At 40.3% G+C, this 21565-nt stretch overlaps 1 protein-coding gene across 1 annotated transcript in view; it reads right to left on the bottom strand.

The window, feature by feature from the left end:
* Positions 1-15896: 15896 nt before the first annotated feature.
* The window catches only part of GALNT14 (polypeptide N-acetylgalactosaminyltransferase 14), a 3768866-nt gene continuing 3763197 nt past the window's right edge, over positions 15897-21565 (bottom strand). Inside the window, exon 15 of the mRNA XM_044058899.1 lies at positions 15897-17702. Coding sequence (XP_043914834.1) covers positions 17544-17702 — 159 coding nt within the window. The 3' untranslated portion in view covers positions 15897-17543. The remainder of the gene's footprint in view (positions 17703-21565) is intronic.

Below are 21565 nucleotides of genomic sequence, written 5' to 3'. Positions count from 1 at the left end.
GTAACCTCTGTGATCTCTGCAACTGCTGCATTTGCTTGGCAAGGTACATGCCAAAGCAGCCATTGTACCTGGTAATGCATCTAATAAGGGTGGAGTACAGGGATGTTGTGGCCTCCTGATTCCTGGATGAAATAGACGTATTTGTGAGCTGGGCCATGTAGATAGATTTCCATACAATAGTGCCCACACGGTGGGAAACTGTCAGGTTGCTACCAACCTTGGTGCAAAAGTCAACTCATTCCTGACTGCATGCTCAGTAGATTATTACTGTCATAATTAGTGTGGATGACATCTAACACAGCAGGGAAAATGATGCATCTACTGGCATTCAGTCTGAGGCAATGCTTCTTGCACCAGTCATGAAATTGGGTGAGGGCCTCTTTGAGGGTGCTGACATCTGTAGGGGAATGTAAAACAATGGCCAGCTTGCAAGCATCAGTAAACCTGGTCAGCCACAAACCAATGCGTTTGTCTTGTACCTCAGAAACATATATCTTCAACAGTAGAGACTCCCAGACTGATCATTGGGGTACACCACTCTGGAGGAGTCTACTACTAGAGGTGGCTTCTACTACTTTGACCAAGTGGGTACTATGATTGAGCCAGTTAGCTACCCATCTGATAGCATACAGGATGATGCCTAGCTGTGTAGGCATATGTATCCTGGCCACCTGGGAATTATTGCAAGAGAACTGGGCTATGTGAAGGTAGGCATTGTTCACCACATTCCCCTCGTCCTTGTGTTTGGTGACCACTTCAGAGAAGTTGACCAGGTTTAACAGGCCTGAACTCCCATTGACAATACCACACTGTGTGGGCAGAAGCCTTTTCGGGTTGCCGATGTCCCTGTTCATAATGTCCTTGATATTGCCTTCCATGCCCTTGCAGATCAGCCTGGTTAAGCTGATGTGCATATGATTGGCTGGGTCAGTGAATTGCTCTGCCTTTGTGTATAGGGATGATGGTGGCTGTCCTCTGTGCAGATGGGATGACACTAGTGCTCAGGCTTTGGTTGACTACAGTGTGTAATGGAGCTGAGAGTTCATGCCTGAGCTCATGTAGGATGCTGCCAGGGATGGTATCAGACCTACGGAGACTTCTGTGTGTTGACTTTGAGAGGGCATTACAGACCTGCTTCTGGATGATGAGGGGTGGGGGGCAGGTGCTGTGCATGCACATGTGTACCAATAGGGGGACAGGGTGGTGATGTTTTCACTTCACCTGTCTGTAGCAGGTTGACTATATCTATGCTTTATGTGCATGTGGTGTTAGTGACCACCACTAGAGAGCATATTTGGGTGTTGCCTCTGGGATTGCAGACATATGTGTGGAAGGCCTAGTGATTGGCCTTGGTGGATGTGTCCAATTTGCACTCAAAGACAGCATTAGGGTAATTCACCTGTGACCTTATTTGCTTGTTCAGACTAAGATGTCATTGCTTTCAATTAGGCACCTGCTCCTTCTTGGCCCTGTCCAGCAATTATTTCCACCTATTATGGTATTTGTATATTACTGCTGTCGACCACAGATGATTACACTACCTTGAGGAAGATGATGTTGTCCTGTCAGGTATTGCTGAGTCCATACAGCTATGTAGGTGATCACAAAGTATTGTAGTGTGAGCTTGGACACTACTGCTGGTTCCAAGTGATGGGATGGTGGCTGTAAAGAGTTTATTTTGTTTGATCCGGGGCAGGGGAGATGGTGACCTGAACAGTGATGGCTATGTGGTCAGATCATACCAAGGAGTATAACACTGTAGGAGTGCTACAGTGGTTACTCATGTTGGGTAGGACCAGGTACAGGATATTTCCAGCTGTCGTAGGAGTGTTGACCAGCTGATCCACTGCATTGCCATTGACAAAGCTAAGGAATCTCTGTGTGGTCATGTTCATGTAACATAGGCCATGCACACTATGGTTGGGTAGTTAAATTCACCAAGGAGCAGGGTAGACGGTTGAATCTTGACAGATTCCAGCAAGTCCAGATAGGTGTGGTGGGTGTCCAGAGTCATGGTTGGAGGTCTGTAGCTAGCTATGATTTGAGTAGGTGTTTTGTCAACAGTTAACTGCACTTGGGATGTCCCCCATACGTCATACTGTTTGGCCAGCCTGGAGGTGTGTATGTGTATGATAATGTTTAAAACTCCCCCTCCTGTGGTTTTGCAGCCCTCCATTTGGGGTCTAAACATGTGATGGGATGAGTAAGCTGGGAAGGTTAGTGTGCTCTCCACAGCTGCAAAGCAGGTGTCAGTGACTGCACAAATGTCAGCATCCTACAGGGCAAGGTACTCTTGCATTGAAATGTGTTTCATGCTAAGAGACCTAGCTCCTGTTAGAGCAAGACATCTGCACAAAGGCACACATCACTGGTGGACAAAGGCTAGAAAATAGTGACACTGTCTCCATCTAGCTATAACACACTTAGTTGATAGCAAAGACAGTTTCACATTCACAGGACTACTCCACAGGATATGACATCTGGCATTCAAATGTATGCTATTATGTTATGACTTCAGTCTTTAACAGGTTGCCAGTTATTTGACAGACAATACACAACTGTATGAGGCATTACCTACAAATATGAGGCAAACATGTGGTCAGTCTGCAAAGCTATGGACAGTTGACAGGTATGGGCTCAGTATATAACTTACAGTTCAACACACACTTCTGCGCCTATTTACTATGCACATACCCTATGTACGTTTCTTACATTTGTAAGACAATCATATGTATCATAGTAGCATTCACAGGTGACATATGAATATTTACAACATCCCAGGCAGCTGGCCTAGCAGCATCACAGTCTTTACTGGACAACAGACACTCCAGAAGCAGTCATACATGAGCTGACCTTTACTGGGGTGACTCAGGGGGCAGAGCTGTGACCTATGTCACTGCAGACAGGGCCAGCAGGAATGGCCATAGGTGCCAGACAGCAGCATGTGAGTCCAGCAGGTCTTCTTGCGACCTAGTGTTTAGCATCATATTTCACATTATTACATCCCACATTCTGCATTCCATTACAAGCTTAAGTGACTGACATACCTGTTATAGTGCTGAAGATTTTTCTCAGATTAATGCAAATGTTCAGGTTTGTGTAGCACAGTCTGTCTTTGTGTAGATGGGTTCAGACCTGTGTTGCATAGGCAGCAGCTTTCCTTTTGTAGGTAATGCTCATGAGCAGCTGATGGCCTATGCACCAGTTGGTTTCTCCCACTTGTTACTTGCATCCAGAGCAGTTGTGTCATCTTTACATTAGCCAATGCCATAGCAACACAGTGCTATAATTAAGTTCTTAATATGGGCTTTTCCCCTTTTCCTTGCCTGTGAGTAGAACATTATGGAGATGTGGGGGTACAGCTTCCCAGACAGTAGGTGGCAATACCTCTGAGAACAAGAAATATGGAGACAGCCCAAAAACATGGGGGCAAAGTTCAGAATTGGGTACAGATTGTAGATATTGCTGTTATACACATAGAAGATTGCTAGATTAACAGGGTTTGTCTGGACATGCATTTTCTGTGTGAATTGATGGCGGACAGTATGTCTCTGATATAAATCTCAACTGTCCAGATGTGCACAGACTCAGAAGTTTGCCTATGTTTTGTCTGTTCCTCAGACAATCTCTGTTTTTGAGAAATCAGTAGGATAATGTGAGGATTGTGGTCAGTAAATGTTGACATTCATTTGTGTCAGACATCATATCTTTCAGGGATGTTATGTTACAACAAACCCTGTAACACCAGAAACTGTTTCAGTTTGTAACACCATTATGTGAAATATGTTCCTCTTTTTGGACCCCTGTCCCCCAGGTATGTCAGGCTTTGTCCTGATGTCTTGCAGTAAAAGATTCAGAGGTATGGTATATCATTATTTAGCGACTTCACTCCTGATATCATCCCAGTGTCTTAGCAGACTCCTAGAAGTGGTATGCGACAGTGGCCATAAATATGGTCCCACTCCCTGGACACTCTATGGAAATCTGTGCAGTTGAGAGATATGTGTGTCTGGCCATTGTTAATAGACTGTCAAGATTGTGCAACAGTGTTGTGTGTAAATGTTTGGTGGGCAGAGTAGGCAGAGTAGCAGATGTAGGTGTCATACTTCCTTTTCTATCTGACTGTGCATGCTGCTGCAGTTGCTGGTGGTCTATCAGGTGTATATGTTTGTAGTGGCAGACTGAAAAATGTCATGTAATACCTCAGGATTCCCAGTAGGCTGTGATTTGGTGCAGTATATGTCCATGCAGTGTGTGAATGGCAATTAGGATATGTTCGTTCAAACAGTCGTTATACTCTAGCGTTCATTTGGGGTACTGGTATGTTGCTGCGACTGTGGTGCAAATGGTTGTGGGTGGACAATTTCTCACCAATGTCTGCTTTTCCCTACAGTTATATCCCTATAGTGCATGATATATTTGCAAATACATGGGTAATTCCCCAGAGCTGATTTGGGGTAATGTCGTGTTGGTCTTACTGTGGTTCAGAAGGTGCTGAGTGAAATTGTTGGCAGCTCTCAATGTTTTGTCTCTTCTGTTATAAGACTACAGTCATATCTCTCCACTGTCCAAATGTCTAGACAATGTCCAGATGTGTGGCTCATATGTTTGGTCTGTTCTCCATAACAGTTGTGGGTTTCTGACAAATCAATGAGATGATGTGAGCATTTACACCAGTAAATGAGGACAGTCATTTGGGTTTCAGACCTGGAATCTATCAGAAAATATATGTTAAATCAAACCATGCTACTCTAGCAGATTTCTACGCATATAACAGCCATATTTCAAAAATGTCACTATTGTTTGCCCTTTATCCCCCCACTTTGTTAGGATTTTTGCAGATATCTTGCAGTAAGAGGTTGGTAATTTATATATATATATATATATATATATATATATATATATTTATATATATATATATATATATATATATATATATATATATATACACATATATATATATATATATATATATATATATACACACATATATATATATATATATATATATATATATATATATATATATATATATATAAACATATATATGTATATACGAGTGCTACGGATATGTATTTTTCCCTTATGTTAAATGACTGTAGTGCATGATATGTTTGTAAAAACATTAAAAATTCCTACCTCTTGGATGGTGTAGAGGTACATTTCTGTTATTGTAGTGCACAAAGTCCTTGGTTCAAGACTTGGTAGTAATGACTTTTTTCGTTCATGTTAAATGACCATAATGCATGATATGTTTGTAAAAGCATTTCAGGCTCCCACCACTCAGATGGTGTAGTGGCACATTGCTGTGATTGCAGTGCACATGATCCTGTGTTCAAGACTTGGCAGGCTGATTATTTTGTTCCTGGGCAGAACAAGGGCTGATGGAGAAAGAGTGATTAAAGCAGTTTTAAGCAGTTGTAAGCGGTTTTGCGCAAAACTAAGCAATGCTAACAGACGGTTAAGTCATCTTAACTTCGCTTAGCACTGTTTACTCCCACTTACACCTGTGCTAATTTTAATTAAATAAAAGAAAAAAGGGTGATAGGAAAGTGGTGAAATGGGGATAAGCAGGGGGTAAAACATTAGTACAACCAGCTAGGGATGTGCAGGACAGGTGTAAGAAAGGACCATAACTCTACATTTCTTCTGTAGCAACAGCTATGAATAATGTGTAGTATTTGAAATTTGCAGCCTCACACCCCACAGGGAGGGGTATTGGTGACAGACATTTGTAGAATACTTTGTGGGTAGATTGATTAATTTCACTGTACATGGGAGCAAAATGTAGAGCTATGTATGGGGCAATGATTTTTTTACAGGACAGATGCCTTTTTTATTAAGGTGAGAGTGGGAAGTTGGTGAAGGGCTGTAGATATGTTTGGGGAGGTAGGATGAGTAGGATACATTGCAGCTGCAGACAGACAGGACATAAAAGAAGCAGACAGGGATGGTATATGACACATGGGGGGGCAAACACGTTTGATGGGGAAGGGTGGCTAGGAATCTAAATCCTGCCCCTTGAGGTGTGCTAGGTGGCCCTCCATCTGGCACAGCCGTGCATCCAACTCCATGCTGATGACGCTGCGCATCATACCCTGGAACTGGAGGCAGGTGATTGTCTCCTCTTCGTGCTTGTGCCCAGGCGGGACAGGCCCTGTCCCCTGAGCTGGTTCCACCTGAAGGTGGTGCAGGACCAGCGGAGGAGGCAGTTCCAGGTTGGGTCTCAGACATGCTGGGGCCTGGTGCCATGGCCAGATAAAATGGGACAGGTGGATCTGTCAGGATCTGCCTTCTCAAATGTGCTATGGTGTTGAGGTTTTACAATATATATTGCTTAGTCATGAACAAAACATTTCAACATTAGTTATAATAGCATGTGCGGGTGTTTCAATTAACCCCATACATCAGATTTGAAACAGTTGCATAGCAAACAGAACACATGCATAAAGGGAACAACACTATGCATTGTAACAGCATGCCAGTAACACTGACGGCAACAGGCCACCAACTATGGTATTTGAACAAGGTATGTTAAGATGCAACCAATCAAATATATGAACAATAATAGAGCACAAGTCCCAACATTAGGTTTTGAGAACAACATACCCGTAGTATATGAATGATAATTATCAATGCAGATAAGGGGTGGGGGGAGACACAAAAAGTCCATTAATAACTGTTTAGACTTCTATTTTTCACAACAGTACTGCTCAATACTCTTTGGGTCTGCCCTCACTTTACATCTACCTATGGCACATAGCGTCTGTAGCACAAACATACTTGTTAAACTGTCAACCTCGAATGGTATGGGGCAAACTGTGATAACTCTGGGTATATGACTAGAGGGGACTCGTACATGTCAGGGTTACATATCTGGCACAGAATTGGTACCCTGCACTCATGTTATGTGAGTGTGCTACTGGCATTTTTCACCTGGTTTCCTATCTGTGCCCAGGGTTATTGGCAGCAGTGACTACTAGCCATGAAAGCATGACACTTGAGAGACATGTATCGGGAAGAGTGCATGTTCTATGTACCTATACTGCTGTCATTTGCAGGCATGGGGTTGGACAGTGGAACAGTTGTACACAGTGTATTAGTATTCCCTTCATACAGCTACTACCTACATTTCTTTACCTATAAAACATGTGGAGAAAATATCTGGTAACACTACCTGACTGTTTCTGCATTTATTCTTGATTCCTTGTCTGTAAATATGCACACATCTTACTACCACTCCCTGGATTTGAACTGTGTCTGGGTATACAAAATTAACAACTAAGCTATTTCTCATCACATTGAGTTACTGGGGAACTGCTGTTTCATGTTTGACTGGTTTCTGCCTAATACTCTCTTGGTTAGACAGTCTGACCTTGTAATCCTGTGATGCATGCATGACAGACAGTGCATTAATCCTTTAAAATAATACAATCTGGACAGCAAAGGTTAACACACAGCAATGCTGCATGGAAAACACTGTGATATATTACAGATTACTATTCAGGGTTCAGAGCTTAGTGCAGTATATATTTCATATTTCATTTATGTCTTGTTTTACATCTCCACAATCTACAGTTTTTCTTAACAGCTGGTTCTTAGTTAATGCATGCTGTCAAACCCATATTTGCTGTGGAGAATCTGTATACATTCTATTTCTACAACATACCGGAGTAAACACATCAGTTTTTGGTACTGATCTTTATTACAGTGACATGCCACAGTACTTTAGTACTATATATCCTGTAGATCAATATTAGTCAGACAAACTTTATTTATTCAGTTAACACAGTAACAGTATACCTACTGGCAGCAATCAATGTACTTCTTCTTAGATATTTGCACTATATACTGCAAGATAGATTTGTACTCACCAGCCTGTCTGTGCAGCCTTAACAGTCTGTCAGCATGGGCTTCAGTGTTGCTAGCCCTCTCTGCTGCAGCTGTAGGGGAGAAAAACAAACATTATGCATATCTGTCTTTCACATACTCAGGATAGACTTTGGTACAAACTACTTGATACTGATACTTACACACTACTGGAGCATTCTGTGCCCATGCATCTTGGATCCACTGGGCCAAGAGCACCCCTTCCTCCACTTTAGGTCGGCATAATGGTGCTGCACCTGCTCACCAGTTCGGGGATGCTAGTAGCACTGGTGAGATCATGTGTGAAATGATCCCAGGCCTCCACTTTGTATTGTGAGCCCTGATACTGGTCCTGCAGCAGTCTCTCATCATGGTTTTCAACAAGGTGTCCAGCCATGACCCTGGCCTCCTGAATGCCCCAGTGCTGCACCCGAGAGTGTGCTCCTTCACCAACACCTGACATAGTGCCTGCACAGATCAACTACAACAGGTTCTGGCTTTATTTCTGCCTGTGCAGTTTAAATAATGCCATAGTCCCACCCTTTGATGTCATTGGTCCATTTTGAAAATGCTAAACTCAGCTAAGTGGTCTGCAAATCTGCTAAGCTGTGTTGAACAGTGCTTAGAAGGATAAATGCTGAGTGTGTAAATCCACTTAGCTGAGCTAAATGCTGTTTAGCATTCACATTTAAGTAATGTTTAAACCGGCTAAGTATAACTGAGTACTACTTAGCACTGCTCAGTTTTCATTTTAAAATATCAGGATTATAGATTAAATCATCATTAATAACATATTATTAAGTGTATATTATTTACTTTACATGACACCCCCCTATGTGCTTTCATTACATTACCTTGGGGTATGACTATACTGTATGGGGCACTTGTGTATACATGGGTGATTTCACATGTTATATAGGTTCATAGATTAGTACTAGGCTAACAGCCCTTCTGTGCCATTTCAAGCCTAGCCAATTACCCCATGTGAGAATCAAACCATGTACCTTGTAACTGTAAGGTAAAAACCTTAACCATTATGCCAACCTTCCACTTCACACTCTCACACAATATGCACTCACACTTCCATCTTGGACCTGCAACACTACCCTGGGTAACAAATATCAATTACTACATAATTTAAAATAAAAAAAAAATTAACAATGCTTTCCCATGTAAAAATAAAGCACTTCTTTTGGTACTCGAACTGTGAACGTCTGAATGCAAAACCAGGACTCTAACCACAACACTATCTCATGATTGAAATTTGAGCTATACATTTTTATTTAGCTGCTATGAGATGTTTAAGCAATGCTGAGCAGAGGGCCCTAACATGCAAAAGCTCAGCTAGGCTTAAACACACCTTAGAATGAAAAAAAAATAAATTAATAAACCACTTTATTTACATGTATCACTACTCCTTGTCAGTCACAGTAATTTGTAAGGGGACACATAGGGGCAGATTTTAAATATTGCTCTTACAAACTTAGAAAGTTGTTAGAATAATAGGTTTTGTATTAGCATGACTTTTCAGACAGATGTGGAGTCTTAAACTCAAATGTTTGTCATTATTTAATGACTCACATCCTCTATAATTTGTCAGGTAGGGACAGATATTTGGGTGACCACACCAAAAATATGATGCAGCATACCTCTCTACTGTACAGATTTTTGCAGAATGTCCAGATATTTGTCTCATATTTATGGTTCACTTCTCATATGATTGTGGTTTTCTAGCAAATCATTGTCAGATCACTCAGGGTTTAAGTTAGAGGATAATGATAGACATTTGAGTTTCAGACTTCATACCCTTCAGAAAATCCATGCTAAAGCACAACCTGTTACTCTATCAACTTTCCAAGTTTGTAAGGGCAGTATTTAAAAAGTGTCCCTATTTTTGGCCATTTGTCCCCCCATTATTTATGGCTTTGTCCATATTTCTTGCTCTAAGAGGTTGAGGGTATGTGAGGCAGACGTGGACATTCTGCAAAAACCTGTACAGTTGAGGGGTATGGTCATACGGCACTTTTTCAATGCAGGAGGTGTCTGACAGTACCTGTCACCCACACCCTGCATTGCTTCCTATCTTCATAGCTGCTTTCAGTGTCCACGGACACTGAAAGCACTTGGAAAGGCACTTTGACAATGCAGGGAGTGTGTGACAGTGCCTGTCACACCCCTGCATTGTTTCCTATCTAAACTTCCTGCTTTCAGTGTCCACAGACACTGAAAGCATTTGGAAAGTGCCATGTAGCATTTTGACAATGCAGGGGGTGTGTTACAGTACCTGCCACACACCCCCTGCATTTATTTCTTGATCCCCTATCTATTTCAGTGTCCGTGGACACTGTTTTACTATTTTATTTGCTTTCAGTGTCCGCGGACACTTTGAGAGTGCAAGAGGCATGTTAGATGTGCATGCACTACTTAAACACACCCCCTGCAATCAGTAGTGTTCATGTCCCCTTAGCCTTAGCAGTAGCAAGCCTTCATGAATATGCAAGGTACGCTGATGTTAAAGCTACACGGAAACAGACACAGTTCACTCCATGCAGGAATAGCACCATTCCTGCATGGAGTTTATTGAATCCTGGGGTCTGTGTGGGCATCTGAATTGGGGATATTATGCCTGCACGCCACACATTTTTTGAAGCCAGACAGCTTGTAGGACATATTGAAACATTAAGATCAAGTAAATAGAAGGAAAAGATAGAGATGATTTTTTTTTTTACTTAGAGAAGGAAGGAAAAGAAACTAGGAAAGAATTACCAATGACGTTAAGAAGTACTATCAAAGTACAAGAAGCAAAGGGAAATAACTACCAGCTAGGTTATTAGCAGTATTCAAAGAGTACAAGAAAAGAAGACTAACATATGTAAAACAGGCTAAAGGAAGGAAAGAGTAATTTCTAAAAGGTAAAAAGGGTAGTTGAAGAAAGCTAGCTAAAGTTAAAGAAATTTAAACTTAGTAAGAGTGGAAATTAACTAAAAAAGTTATACCCAAAGCTGGAGAGCTCACAATCTATGTCTGATCACAATAGCGGTAAATGAGATGTGAGGTATGTTAGGTGGCTGGGGTATTACTGGTAAATGGAGAAGCTCGACAGTTCAAGTACTCTACGATCTGGAAGAAGTAGCCAAGTTAGATCTGAGGATCGGATCCAAACCTACCTGTTGAGGAATTAATGAAAATGACAAAATCAGATATGAGGCTTGGTGGATTGTGACCAACATTCTTTGAAATGCAGTACTGCACCCAGTTGTGTGTGTGTGTGTGTGTGTGTGTGTGTGTGTGTGTGTGTATATATATATATATATATATATATATATATATATATATATATATATATATATATATATATATATATATATATATATATATATATTAAAGATATGCACGACAAAGTTACTAATTTTAAGTCTACCAGTTTCTCATGAGTAGCAACAATTTACCTCACAATATGTATAAACAGCATTCACATCTGATTAAAAGGAATGTTCCAGAATGTATGTACCAAACCTAAAAAAATGGATAGCTTGATAGGTTGGCACAACAAGGGACACATATGGTCATGAGTAGCTAATCTTGTGGTATTGGGTTTGGCTCCCTCACTCTGTATCTGCCTGCTATACCATTCAGAGAATTCACTTAATCAGGTAGTACAAGACATAGTCTGAAAAGAGGAACTTGTGCTTAGCAAGTTTATTCAGTAATCAGATAAATAAAATAAAGATGTGATACAAATCCTCAGAAAATACATCAACAATGAAACACAAAATAAAGTTTTAAACAATGCTTTGCAAACTTATTTAGGTGTGCATTTACCCTACAAAAAAGACCATTTGACATTTATTATTCTACTGAACATGACATTCTTTCCACCAAGATCACATGTTGCATTTTAGTACTACACTGCACAGCTGCTCACAAATCAGAATGAAGGCAGTGAAGGTTATTAATGAATGATGGAAGAGAAGATTGTGAAGTGTGGTTTACGTTGAGTAATGGTCTGCTTAAAGAGATGCTTAGTGCCAAATCCAAAAATTGCTTCAGGTTAATCTACAATATTGGCATAACTCACTAGTATAATGGCCAACATGGGTGAAAGCTTAAGCCAAGGGTTGCCAGACGTAGAGAAGGGAGACAGGTATTTTCACAGTGGTCATGACATTAGCCACTTGGCAAATGATGACTGCATACAAAACAGCCATGATTTACAAAATGTATAGGTTCATAGGTAGGTACTAGGCTATCTGCCCGAGGGCATTTATAAGCCTAGCCAGAGTGTGTCAGCTTTTGCCACCCCATTGATTAATTAACTGAGCCTCTGTCAAGAAGAGCCAATGAAGTGATCCCAGGGGTATATTTTCTGTTACCCATCCACTTGTCAAGGTTTCTCTTGAAGAGTGTTAGTGAGGGGCTCTGCCTAATGTAGTTAGGAATTATGTTCCAAAGCATGGGGAGTCTCTGTGACAGGAATCTATTCCTCCAGGATATTCTATTTATTGTTGTGGCAAGGTTTAGCTCACTAGAGCGAGTGGCTCGCAGTGACTTGGATTTCTTTCTGAATTGGACATGGCTATGTAAGTCAGGCAGAGATCACCTCTGAGTAAGCGATATGCCACTGAGTACAGCTAGAGTTTTTCCAGTTGGGCTGCATAGGACATATGTTTGAGGCCAGTAATCTTGGTGAGGTACTTTTGTGGTCTTTCCAGCTGTTGGAAGTGTCTTGTGAGGTACATCCCAAATGGGGCATTGTACTCTATGATGTGTCTGATGAGTGACGAGTAGAGGGGCACTATAACCTCTTTGTTTCTAGATGCGAACCCTTTAGTAATTAGATGGGCTACATAGAAGGATTTCCTAACTACTTTGGCAATATGATTGTCAAAGGAGAGATTACTATCTACCTGGGTCCCCAGATCTCTTATTACCTCTTCTGTATTAAGTGGGCTGCCACCTATGTGGTAATTCATGGGTTTTTTGTTTTTCCCAAATGGGATGACTATACATTTTTTGGCATTTAGCTTGAGACCATAACTTTGACACCAGGTGTCCATCTCAGTAAGGCCCTTTTGGAGAATGTCCATGTCAGCTGGAGAGTCAATTATGGCTCCCAGTTTGCAGTCATCGGCGAACTTGGTTAGCCATACACCTCCTGTGTTTGCCTGTAATTCTGAGAAGTATATGCTGAACAGTAGGGTTCCCAGGACTGAGCCTTGTGGGACACCACTTGTAACTGGTTTAGAGTCGGCCTGCTATTCTTACCATGTGAGTTCTGTCTATAAGCCAGTTGGCAACCCATCTCCTGACGTAGGGGTTTATGTTCAGGCTGGTGAGTTTTTCTATAATTCCTGAGTGGGGAATGGTGTCAAAAGCCTTGGCGAGGTCAAGGTAGGCTGTATGAACTACCTTCCCCTCATCTATGGCCTTGATGACTGTCTTGAAGAGGTCAACCAGGTTTAGTAGGCATGATCTGCCCTTAACAAAGCTGAACTGGGTTGAGTCAAGTGTTTGGAGGTTTCCAATGTCTTGTTAATGAGTTCTATGATGATGCGCTCCATAGCCTTGCAGACCAGGCTAGTCAGGCTTATGGGGCGATAGTTACCAGGGTCAGTTGTGGCCCCTCCTTTGTGGAGTGGAATAACTGTTGCTGTGTGCCATTCTATGGGCACGTAGCCTGTGGAGAGGATGAGGTTGAACAGTGTGTTTAGATGGGGGGTAAGTTTGTTTTGTAGTTCGTGCAAGATGCAGCCTGGGACACCATCTGGCCCCATTGACACTGTGCTTTTGGCTTTTGAAAGGGCTGTTTTCACCTGTGCGTCTGTGATTTCTGGGACACTACACTTTTCCGGTATTGTTGAGGGCCCTTTTGGGGGTGAGAGGGGGTGATGTTTGCACTGAATCAATCTTCCAGGATGTTGGCAATATCAGTGGGTTCACTATATTTTGTGCTATTTTGCACTAGCTCAGAGCATATCTGTCAGTTGCCACTTAAGTTCCTGACATAGCTAAAGAAGGCTTTGTGATTATCTTTCAAATCCTTGGCTATTTTTCTTTCGAAGTTAGTCTTGGAGGATTTTATGAGGGACCTTAGTTTCTTACTGATACTGATCAGGGATGTCTTTCCTTCTTGGAATTTGCTTTTTTTCTGAACTAGTTTCCTCCTTCTATTGTACAGCCTGTTTATGTCAGGGGTCCACCAGACTGGTTTCCTTCTCTTAGGGGAGTGAGTCTTGGTTTTGCTAGGGATGGCATGATCATGCATCCTTGTAGGTGCTCATAGAGTGCATTTGTAAAGGTTCCTGCATCTTGGACACAGTTATTCTTTGGGATGGGGGCTGTGAAACTTACCACCTCTGCCTTGAGTAAGGTGAAGTTTGCTATAAAAAAGTTTTTGACTGTGGTTTCCTTGGTTGGAGGTGGTGGTGTGGTGTGGTCATCCAGAGTGATTAGTTTATGGTCTGATCTAACCAGTGACGGGTTGACCTCCACTGTGGATCACCTGCTGCCCATGTTGGTGATGACCAGGTCCAATATGTTTTCACCTCTGGTAGGGGAGTTTACCAGCTGATCCACGGCATTTGAGTTGATAAATTCCAGGAAGCACTGGACCTGGGAGTTTGTACTTGAGTAGTTTTCCCAGTTAACAGTAGGGGAATTGAAATCACCCAATATCAGGGTGTTCGGTAGGACGTTCATGTTTTCCAGTGTCTCCAGAAAGGTGGAGTGGTGGTCCTGGGTCATAGAGGGTTATCTGTAGCAGGCCACAATTTTCATTGCAGATTTGCCTGATATTACTTGCACATGAATGATCTTGGAGGTATCATGCTGCGCCACTAACCTGGAGGTGTAGGTATCCTTGATGAATATGGATACACCCCCTCCTTTTGTGTTTCGTTCCATGTTCTGTGGCCTAAATGTGTGGTATGAGTTGTAGCCCAGTAGTGCTGGGGTGCTCTGTGGAGCCATGAACCAGGTTTCAGTTACTATACAGATGTCGGCATTCTCCATACTGAGGAGTGCTTCAAGTGTGTGCATTTTGAGATTTAAACTCCTGGAGTTGAGTAGCATAGCCCTCATTTTTTTATTTGTGCTATTTACGGAGGTGGGTTTGACTTTTGAGCCTTGCCTAAAAAAGGCACTATGGGAGCAGCAAGAGCCTTGGCCAGTATTCGAAAGCCTAGGGGTGACAGGTGCAAGCCATCTCTTGTGAAGCAATGAGGCCTGTCAAGCATGTTGTCCCAGGCTGACAGACACTGGATCCCCTTTGAATGACACCAGAAGCTTAGCCAATTGTTGAAATTGATCATTTTTTCTTTATGCTGCGGTATCCTTCTTGGTGAGGGCAGGATGCTACTCAGGGTCAGGGTCATACCCGCCTGGGCTACATGATCAGAGAGCTCTTCCATGTCTCTTTTCATGTAGTCCAGGGAGGTACGTCTCAGGTCATTCACACCAACATGAACAATGACAGAGTCATATTTGTACTTGTTCTGGAGTGACCTGAGTGCTTGTGTTATGTGGCGGATTCTGGCTCCCGACAGGCAGCTAACAGCAGCCTTCTCCTTGTCCAGCGTAATGAGTGGAACGTCAGTGTGCCTGAATATAGAGTCACCTGTTACTAGTGTGTTAGGCATGTTATTTCGCCTTAAGGGCTGTGATTGTGCGGCACACTGATTTTGTGTTTTATGTGTTGTCTGGTTTGTGACGGGAGGTGCAGGTTTTTTGGGTGTCTGCTTTGGAGGTCTGTGATGCTTTTGCAGGTTTTTATTTAGAGCCTCCGAATATGATTTAGTGTATTTATGTGTATTTTTTGCCAGTGCTGGTTTAGTATGTCTATGTGAGGCTGGAGGTGTGGTGCAAGTGTTAACCTTCTCCTCATGACTGCCTGTCCCAGTCTTGGGTGAAAGTGATGGTATAATATTATAAGTGATGGTAATGCAAGCTAAAACTGCACAGCTGTTGCTTTAATTGTTCTATGAATGATTTAACATATAGAGCAATCAAACTATCTTCTGGTTAATGGGAAAATGCCTCCTTACAGGTGAGGTATCTTCCACATCATCAGTCACAGCATTTTTTAATATGCCAAAATTTTGAGAATAACAGGGATTGTGGTGAGAAGAACAGCAATTCCTATGATCTCAGGTGAAAGATGGTATTTTGTGAAAAAAAAAAACAGGAAGTTGTACTCGCGACAAGACATGAAGGTGCTGTGAGTGTCATACATATGAAGAGCTTTTGCAGCTGTTTTTAATGCTTGTATCAGCAGACATTATTTCTTGCTGTTTATGGGTTCCAATATACCTTGGAAAATCTGTGTCCATCATATACCCATTGTACCACTTTTCATATTACCTTAGTTATTTGCACAGACTTGCAGCCTCACACTTTTCATGTTATATTACATAGCTGTCTGCACAGAAATGCTGCCTCTTTAACCTCACTGCACACATTAGGACATATGACAGAAAAGTAGCTACAACATAGAGGTAGGAAAATTACAAGATAAAAAAGAATCTGAGCAAAATGAAACTGCATTCCCTGAGAAATGCTATTATCATATGTGCTTTTTGACAGTACAGAATTAGAGAAACAACAGCATAGTTTTGCTCAGGTGCTAAATAACTAGGCATATGTCAATGCAGTTTCACAATGCAAGGATGTGTAGTTATTTATCTATTCTATTTTTAACTACATATGACAAAGTATGAATGGAAAAGTGATTCAACACATCTTTTTGCTCATTTAAGGTGCAATTTTACACAGAATTTTCTTTTGCAATGTAGTCTTACAAAAGCATATTTTAACAAAGCATTTACATGCAAAAGAACAAAGCTGGGTTACTGAGCCTGTGTTCAATTCTGCAGTATTTTATTCTTTTACAAGGTGCTTTTACCTTTGCTGTCTGTATTGTGGCTTATGCATATCTGTCAGGGATAAACTATGCATATCACACTGCCTAAAGAATGGTAAAAATTGAAGAAAATTGCATATATTCTCACAACTGCTCCTAACCATGCCTATTTGTCTCCTGTTCTTATAAATTTATGTTACAAGCAAAATCACGCAATCTGGAAAAGAGATTTCCTGATGGAAACACTCAGGTTGTTGCATCAAAATCCTAAACAAATAAGCACTGTCAAACGTCTACTTTACTAGACAGTACTGATAGTCACTGCAGTTAAAAATTCAAAGTGAAAAAAATGAAAAACTAAAACTACAGAAAGAACAAATGTCATTCTGTTTGAATGTACATAGAAATGTGAAATATGAAAATGTGCAAAGTAAAAACTGTTTTTCAAAATATTTCTAGGAACTATAACAGCCATCAGCTATTGGTGCATGAAGTTGCATAAAACTGCTTCAGGTAAAAAACTCAGATAAAGTACATTTTTTTTCTTATTGCAACAATATGCTGCTTCTAACGTGAGTAAAATAACATCAGAACAAGTTCATTTTAGTAATGCCTTAATTTGTAGCATTAAACTCTGCTGCTGGCTTTCCCTGAGCATATTAACAAACAAAAGCAATGCATCATAATTATGTTGTTGTATTTTCACATTTTTGGTATTCTACTGTAGACCGGCATTTCAGTGAAGTACTGCTCCACAGTTTGTGCACATATACCACCATCTAGTTCTTTGTTTCCATGGACGTGTTCTGAAAGGTTCTCACAACAGCTGTATTTCCCATCGTTGACTGAGAGCCATGATTTCACAAGGGTTAATGTAAAGTTCCTTGTTGCCTTCAATTGTATCCCCTAGCATATCACTGTCCAGGCAAAAACGAGAGGCCATATGCTCAATGCGGGGTCCCATCTTCCTCCACTTCTGATGAAAAAAAAAAAAAAAAAGAAGGAAAAGATGTAAAACTGTGCATTTCAATGACATTCAATTGCTAGGTGTCAGAAAGATTACTTTAATTTGCTGTGCACTTAGAAATATTTACATGACTGAGACCATCTATTCTTTTTCATTAAAACCCAGGCTATTTTAATTAAAATACAGACACTGCCACGCTACCTTAAAACAATGTTCATTCCTGTGCAGAGCACTTGCTGAAATAATGAACTCACTGCAGGTGTCCTGGCTTTCAAGAACACTGTTCACTTTGTACCCTCTCAGATACAATTCTTACCTGACAGAAATGACTACATATGCTCCCAGGGGTCTATTCAGCTACAGCTTTTAGGTTTCATTAAGCTTCAGTCTCCATACATCTAGTCATGGTGTTCAATGCCAGCTGCATTATACTAGCTTTCCTCAGCTATAAGGCTATGCCTGCATAATTCCCATTTATCTTCCCGCTGATAATGGATTTGTAACTCCTTAGTGAAAGCCACTCTGCTGTCATCCAAATGGGTTATGTCATGAATGTGGCCACAGGTTTTTTCTTAAGTGGAAATCCAATGACAGTAACTTGTAAAAAGTGTAAAAGTGTTATTTTTTTTTCAAAAGTTACTTTATGAATTAGGTATTTTCAAGTGCAAAAGGCTTTGAAACTAAAATAATTATGGATTATGGCTGGGGCACACCCACTCCTGTTACTCTGCATTCTGTTAAATGGAATTGCATAAATATCCGCTTCTTCTAATTCGTCTACCTCTCTAGCTAATACTGTCAGAAATCACACCCCTCCTGCTATCATTCTCTCTCTTCCTAAGTAGGCCCACTTCTTTTTCTGTTGATGTTCCCAATTATGTTTATTCATGGTTCTATAGTTCTGTGATTACTTTATAAAAATACAATTATAATTCAAATATGAAATGAATAAAACCAGCTTTGCTGTATGTACAAGTTACTAACTGTATGAGCTGTATAAATGTATTACTTAAATGTCTCCTAATGTCTTTCCTCTGATAATGTCTCTGCGTGCCAATGTAATAAGAATTTGACTTGGTTTTAATGGCTTGTCATCACTGTTGTGTAAATGATTGTATCAACTCTTTGCTTTATTTATTAATCTGTTAAACAGGTTACTATTCTGCTGCAGGAGACCCATTTCAACCACAAATTTCCTACTGGTCAATAGAATATATATACATATAATGATGTTAACAGCATGGACAGTCCCACACAAATGCCTTTCATGGACATCTTACACTGATAGATTTGAATGTCCACTTAATACTGCACAATAGATTCTAGAAGATGAAAGACAGGTGGAGTTCTCCTATAAGACTCTGATTTCTTATTCGCTGAGGGTCCAACTATTTGATCTCAAGTAACTGAGTAGTCAACCCATTGCTATAAGACCAAAATCAATGTTTTTGCAAGTGCAAATCCATATGCACTTAATCATACATAATAATGATGTGCATAAGCTATGGTGAATAAAGGAACACAAGTGTGTAAATACAAAAGGAATAGCACTGGTGCACACACAAATATATATATATATATATATATATATATATATATATATATATATATATATATATATGTGTGTGTATATATATATATATATATATATATACACACACACACACACACACACACACACACACACATATATATATATACACACACACATATATATATATATATGTACAGGTCCCTACCATTTTACTGACTATTTCATTAAAACTCAAATAAACAAACCCTTTTCAGTGAAAATTCATTAGCTGAAAACTCATTTCATAGAAAAGTGCAAAGGTATATAAAAAGTATGCAATGGTGTCATTTCTTACCATAGGAGTTATTAGGGAAGTGAGTTGAGCACAGTATGTGTGAACTGCAGGAGTCAGCATCATTTTGTACCCCCATATATGTAGATGTCTATTTTAGCTCTCCAGCACTGACTCTCTGTGTTTGTGTTTTTTCTTTCCAAAGTGATTGTGGGACAATGGTGTTAGTATATTTAAGTAAGGTAGGGGGGGCAAAGGTCCCCATATGAGGGGTGCAGGCACATGTTTTTAGGGTATATTTCTTCTGCAGAAGGTTTTCTGTGAAATGAGATTTCAGTGAAATGAGTTTTCGGTGAAATAGGTTGGGTATTTAAGTTTCAATGAAATGAATATTCAGTGAAATGACATAGACCCATAGGGTCCATGTTATTTAATCGACTGTTTAGAATGTTGAATACTGGAAGTTCGAACGGGGAAGTTCGAAAAATAGAAATGTTGAAGCCACGGAAATTCGAATTCTTTCCCAGGGAAAGAATTTGGTTGGCTGTTTCCGTGGCTTCAACATTTTATCTGCTGTGATGCAAAAGTTACGGATTGGGTTAAGGTAAGTGTGCAAGTGTGACGGACGTTGGGGTTAGGGTGCGGGTAAGGTAAGTGTGCAAAAGTAACGGACTTTACGGTTAGGGTGCGGGTAAGCTAAGTGTGTGACAGTGACAGACTTTAGGGTTAGGGCGCAGGTAAGGTAAGTGTGCGATAGTGACAGACCTTAGGGTTAGGGTTTGGGTGAAGGTTAATGCATATATAGTTATATATGTAAGGTGTAGTGTAGGTTTATTAGGGTTTTGGTGTGTTTGTGTTGTGTGTGTGTTTTTTGGAACAGCAAATTTTTTTCCTGGAAAAAAATTTGCTGTTCTGATGTTTTGATGTTGTCATATTTTGAACTTCCAAGTTCGAATATATGGTGTTCGAAATTTTGGAAGTTTGATTATATGACATAGACCCGACCCATATATATGTACAGATTCATGCAACCATGGGTAAACAGAAAAAAAACATAGTTAAGGGTGTAAACTCTTACAGAAACAAAAGCACCCTTGCTGTCCCACTAAATTAATGAAAAACACTGCTGCTGAGTTAGTAAAATTGATGAGTTGTAACTTAGCAAGCTTTGTGTTCACTGAGCTATTCTTCATTGTCATGTAGGGTCAAGATAAAAAAGAAACCTCCGCAGATTCTTGCCCCATTTTGCTGCTTAAAGAAGGTAACTCAGTATGATCATTTTGAAGAAATTTATTTTTGATATATTGTTTAGATTTAAGTTAACTTGTTTTAGTCAGCTGTCCAGTTCATCAGACCTATCTTATTTTGCTTACTAATTTCATTAACACAATGATTTAGAATGCAGTGATATAGCATTGTCTATGTATCCCAATCAACACATCATGTAGTGTCATAGAAATGGCTCTAGCATGCAAATGGAGGAATAGTCTAGAAACAAACAAATCCCTTTTTAATTATTCACAATGAATCCTTTGGTTGTTAAGGTAGTCCCTGATCTGGAAAGAAGACAGACATGTAGCAACATTACTTTTGATTAGGTGTTATTTTAGATCATCCTTTTTGACTCTATGAAATGCTTATTAAATAAGTATGAATATTACACCTATATGGTGATCATCGCCTGGTTTTGCTTAGAATGGAGTCTGAGAAGTTTATCAAAGCTGTGTTTGTATATCATACTGGAAATATTTTTTTCTAAGTATTTTTGTTTTTGTTTCCTTTACACAGAAACAATGCATACATTCAGTAAACTCATTTTCTAAACAGGACAGTACGTTCAAACCTTATAATACATGACAAGGTACAACAATTGAGTTTCTACATATACTTTTAAACAACCTAAGTCCCCCCCCCAATTATCCATGTTTTCTGTGTTTTATGGAATAATTATAATCCCGTTTACCCTTGCCAACCAAAAGTTTGCCAGTAGACAACCAACCGCTACACCATGCTTCATTTCCCGCACATATTTCCAATGGGTCACTTCTCACCATTCTCTAGAACTGA

Source organism: Protopterus annectens, chromosome 1.part2 (assembly GCF_019279795.1).
Source record: "Protopterus annectens isolate FY-2018-M chromosome 1.part2, PAN1.0, whole genome shotgun sequence".
NCBI lineage: Eukaryota > Metazoa > Chordata > Ceratodontiformes > Protopteridae > Protopterus > Protopterus annectens.
Note: the sequence above shows the minus strand (reverse complement) of the source record. Positions and strands in the feature narration are given on the sequence as shown.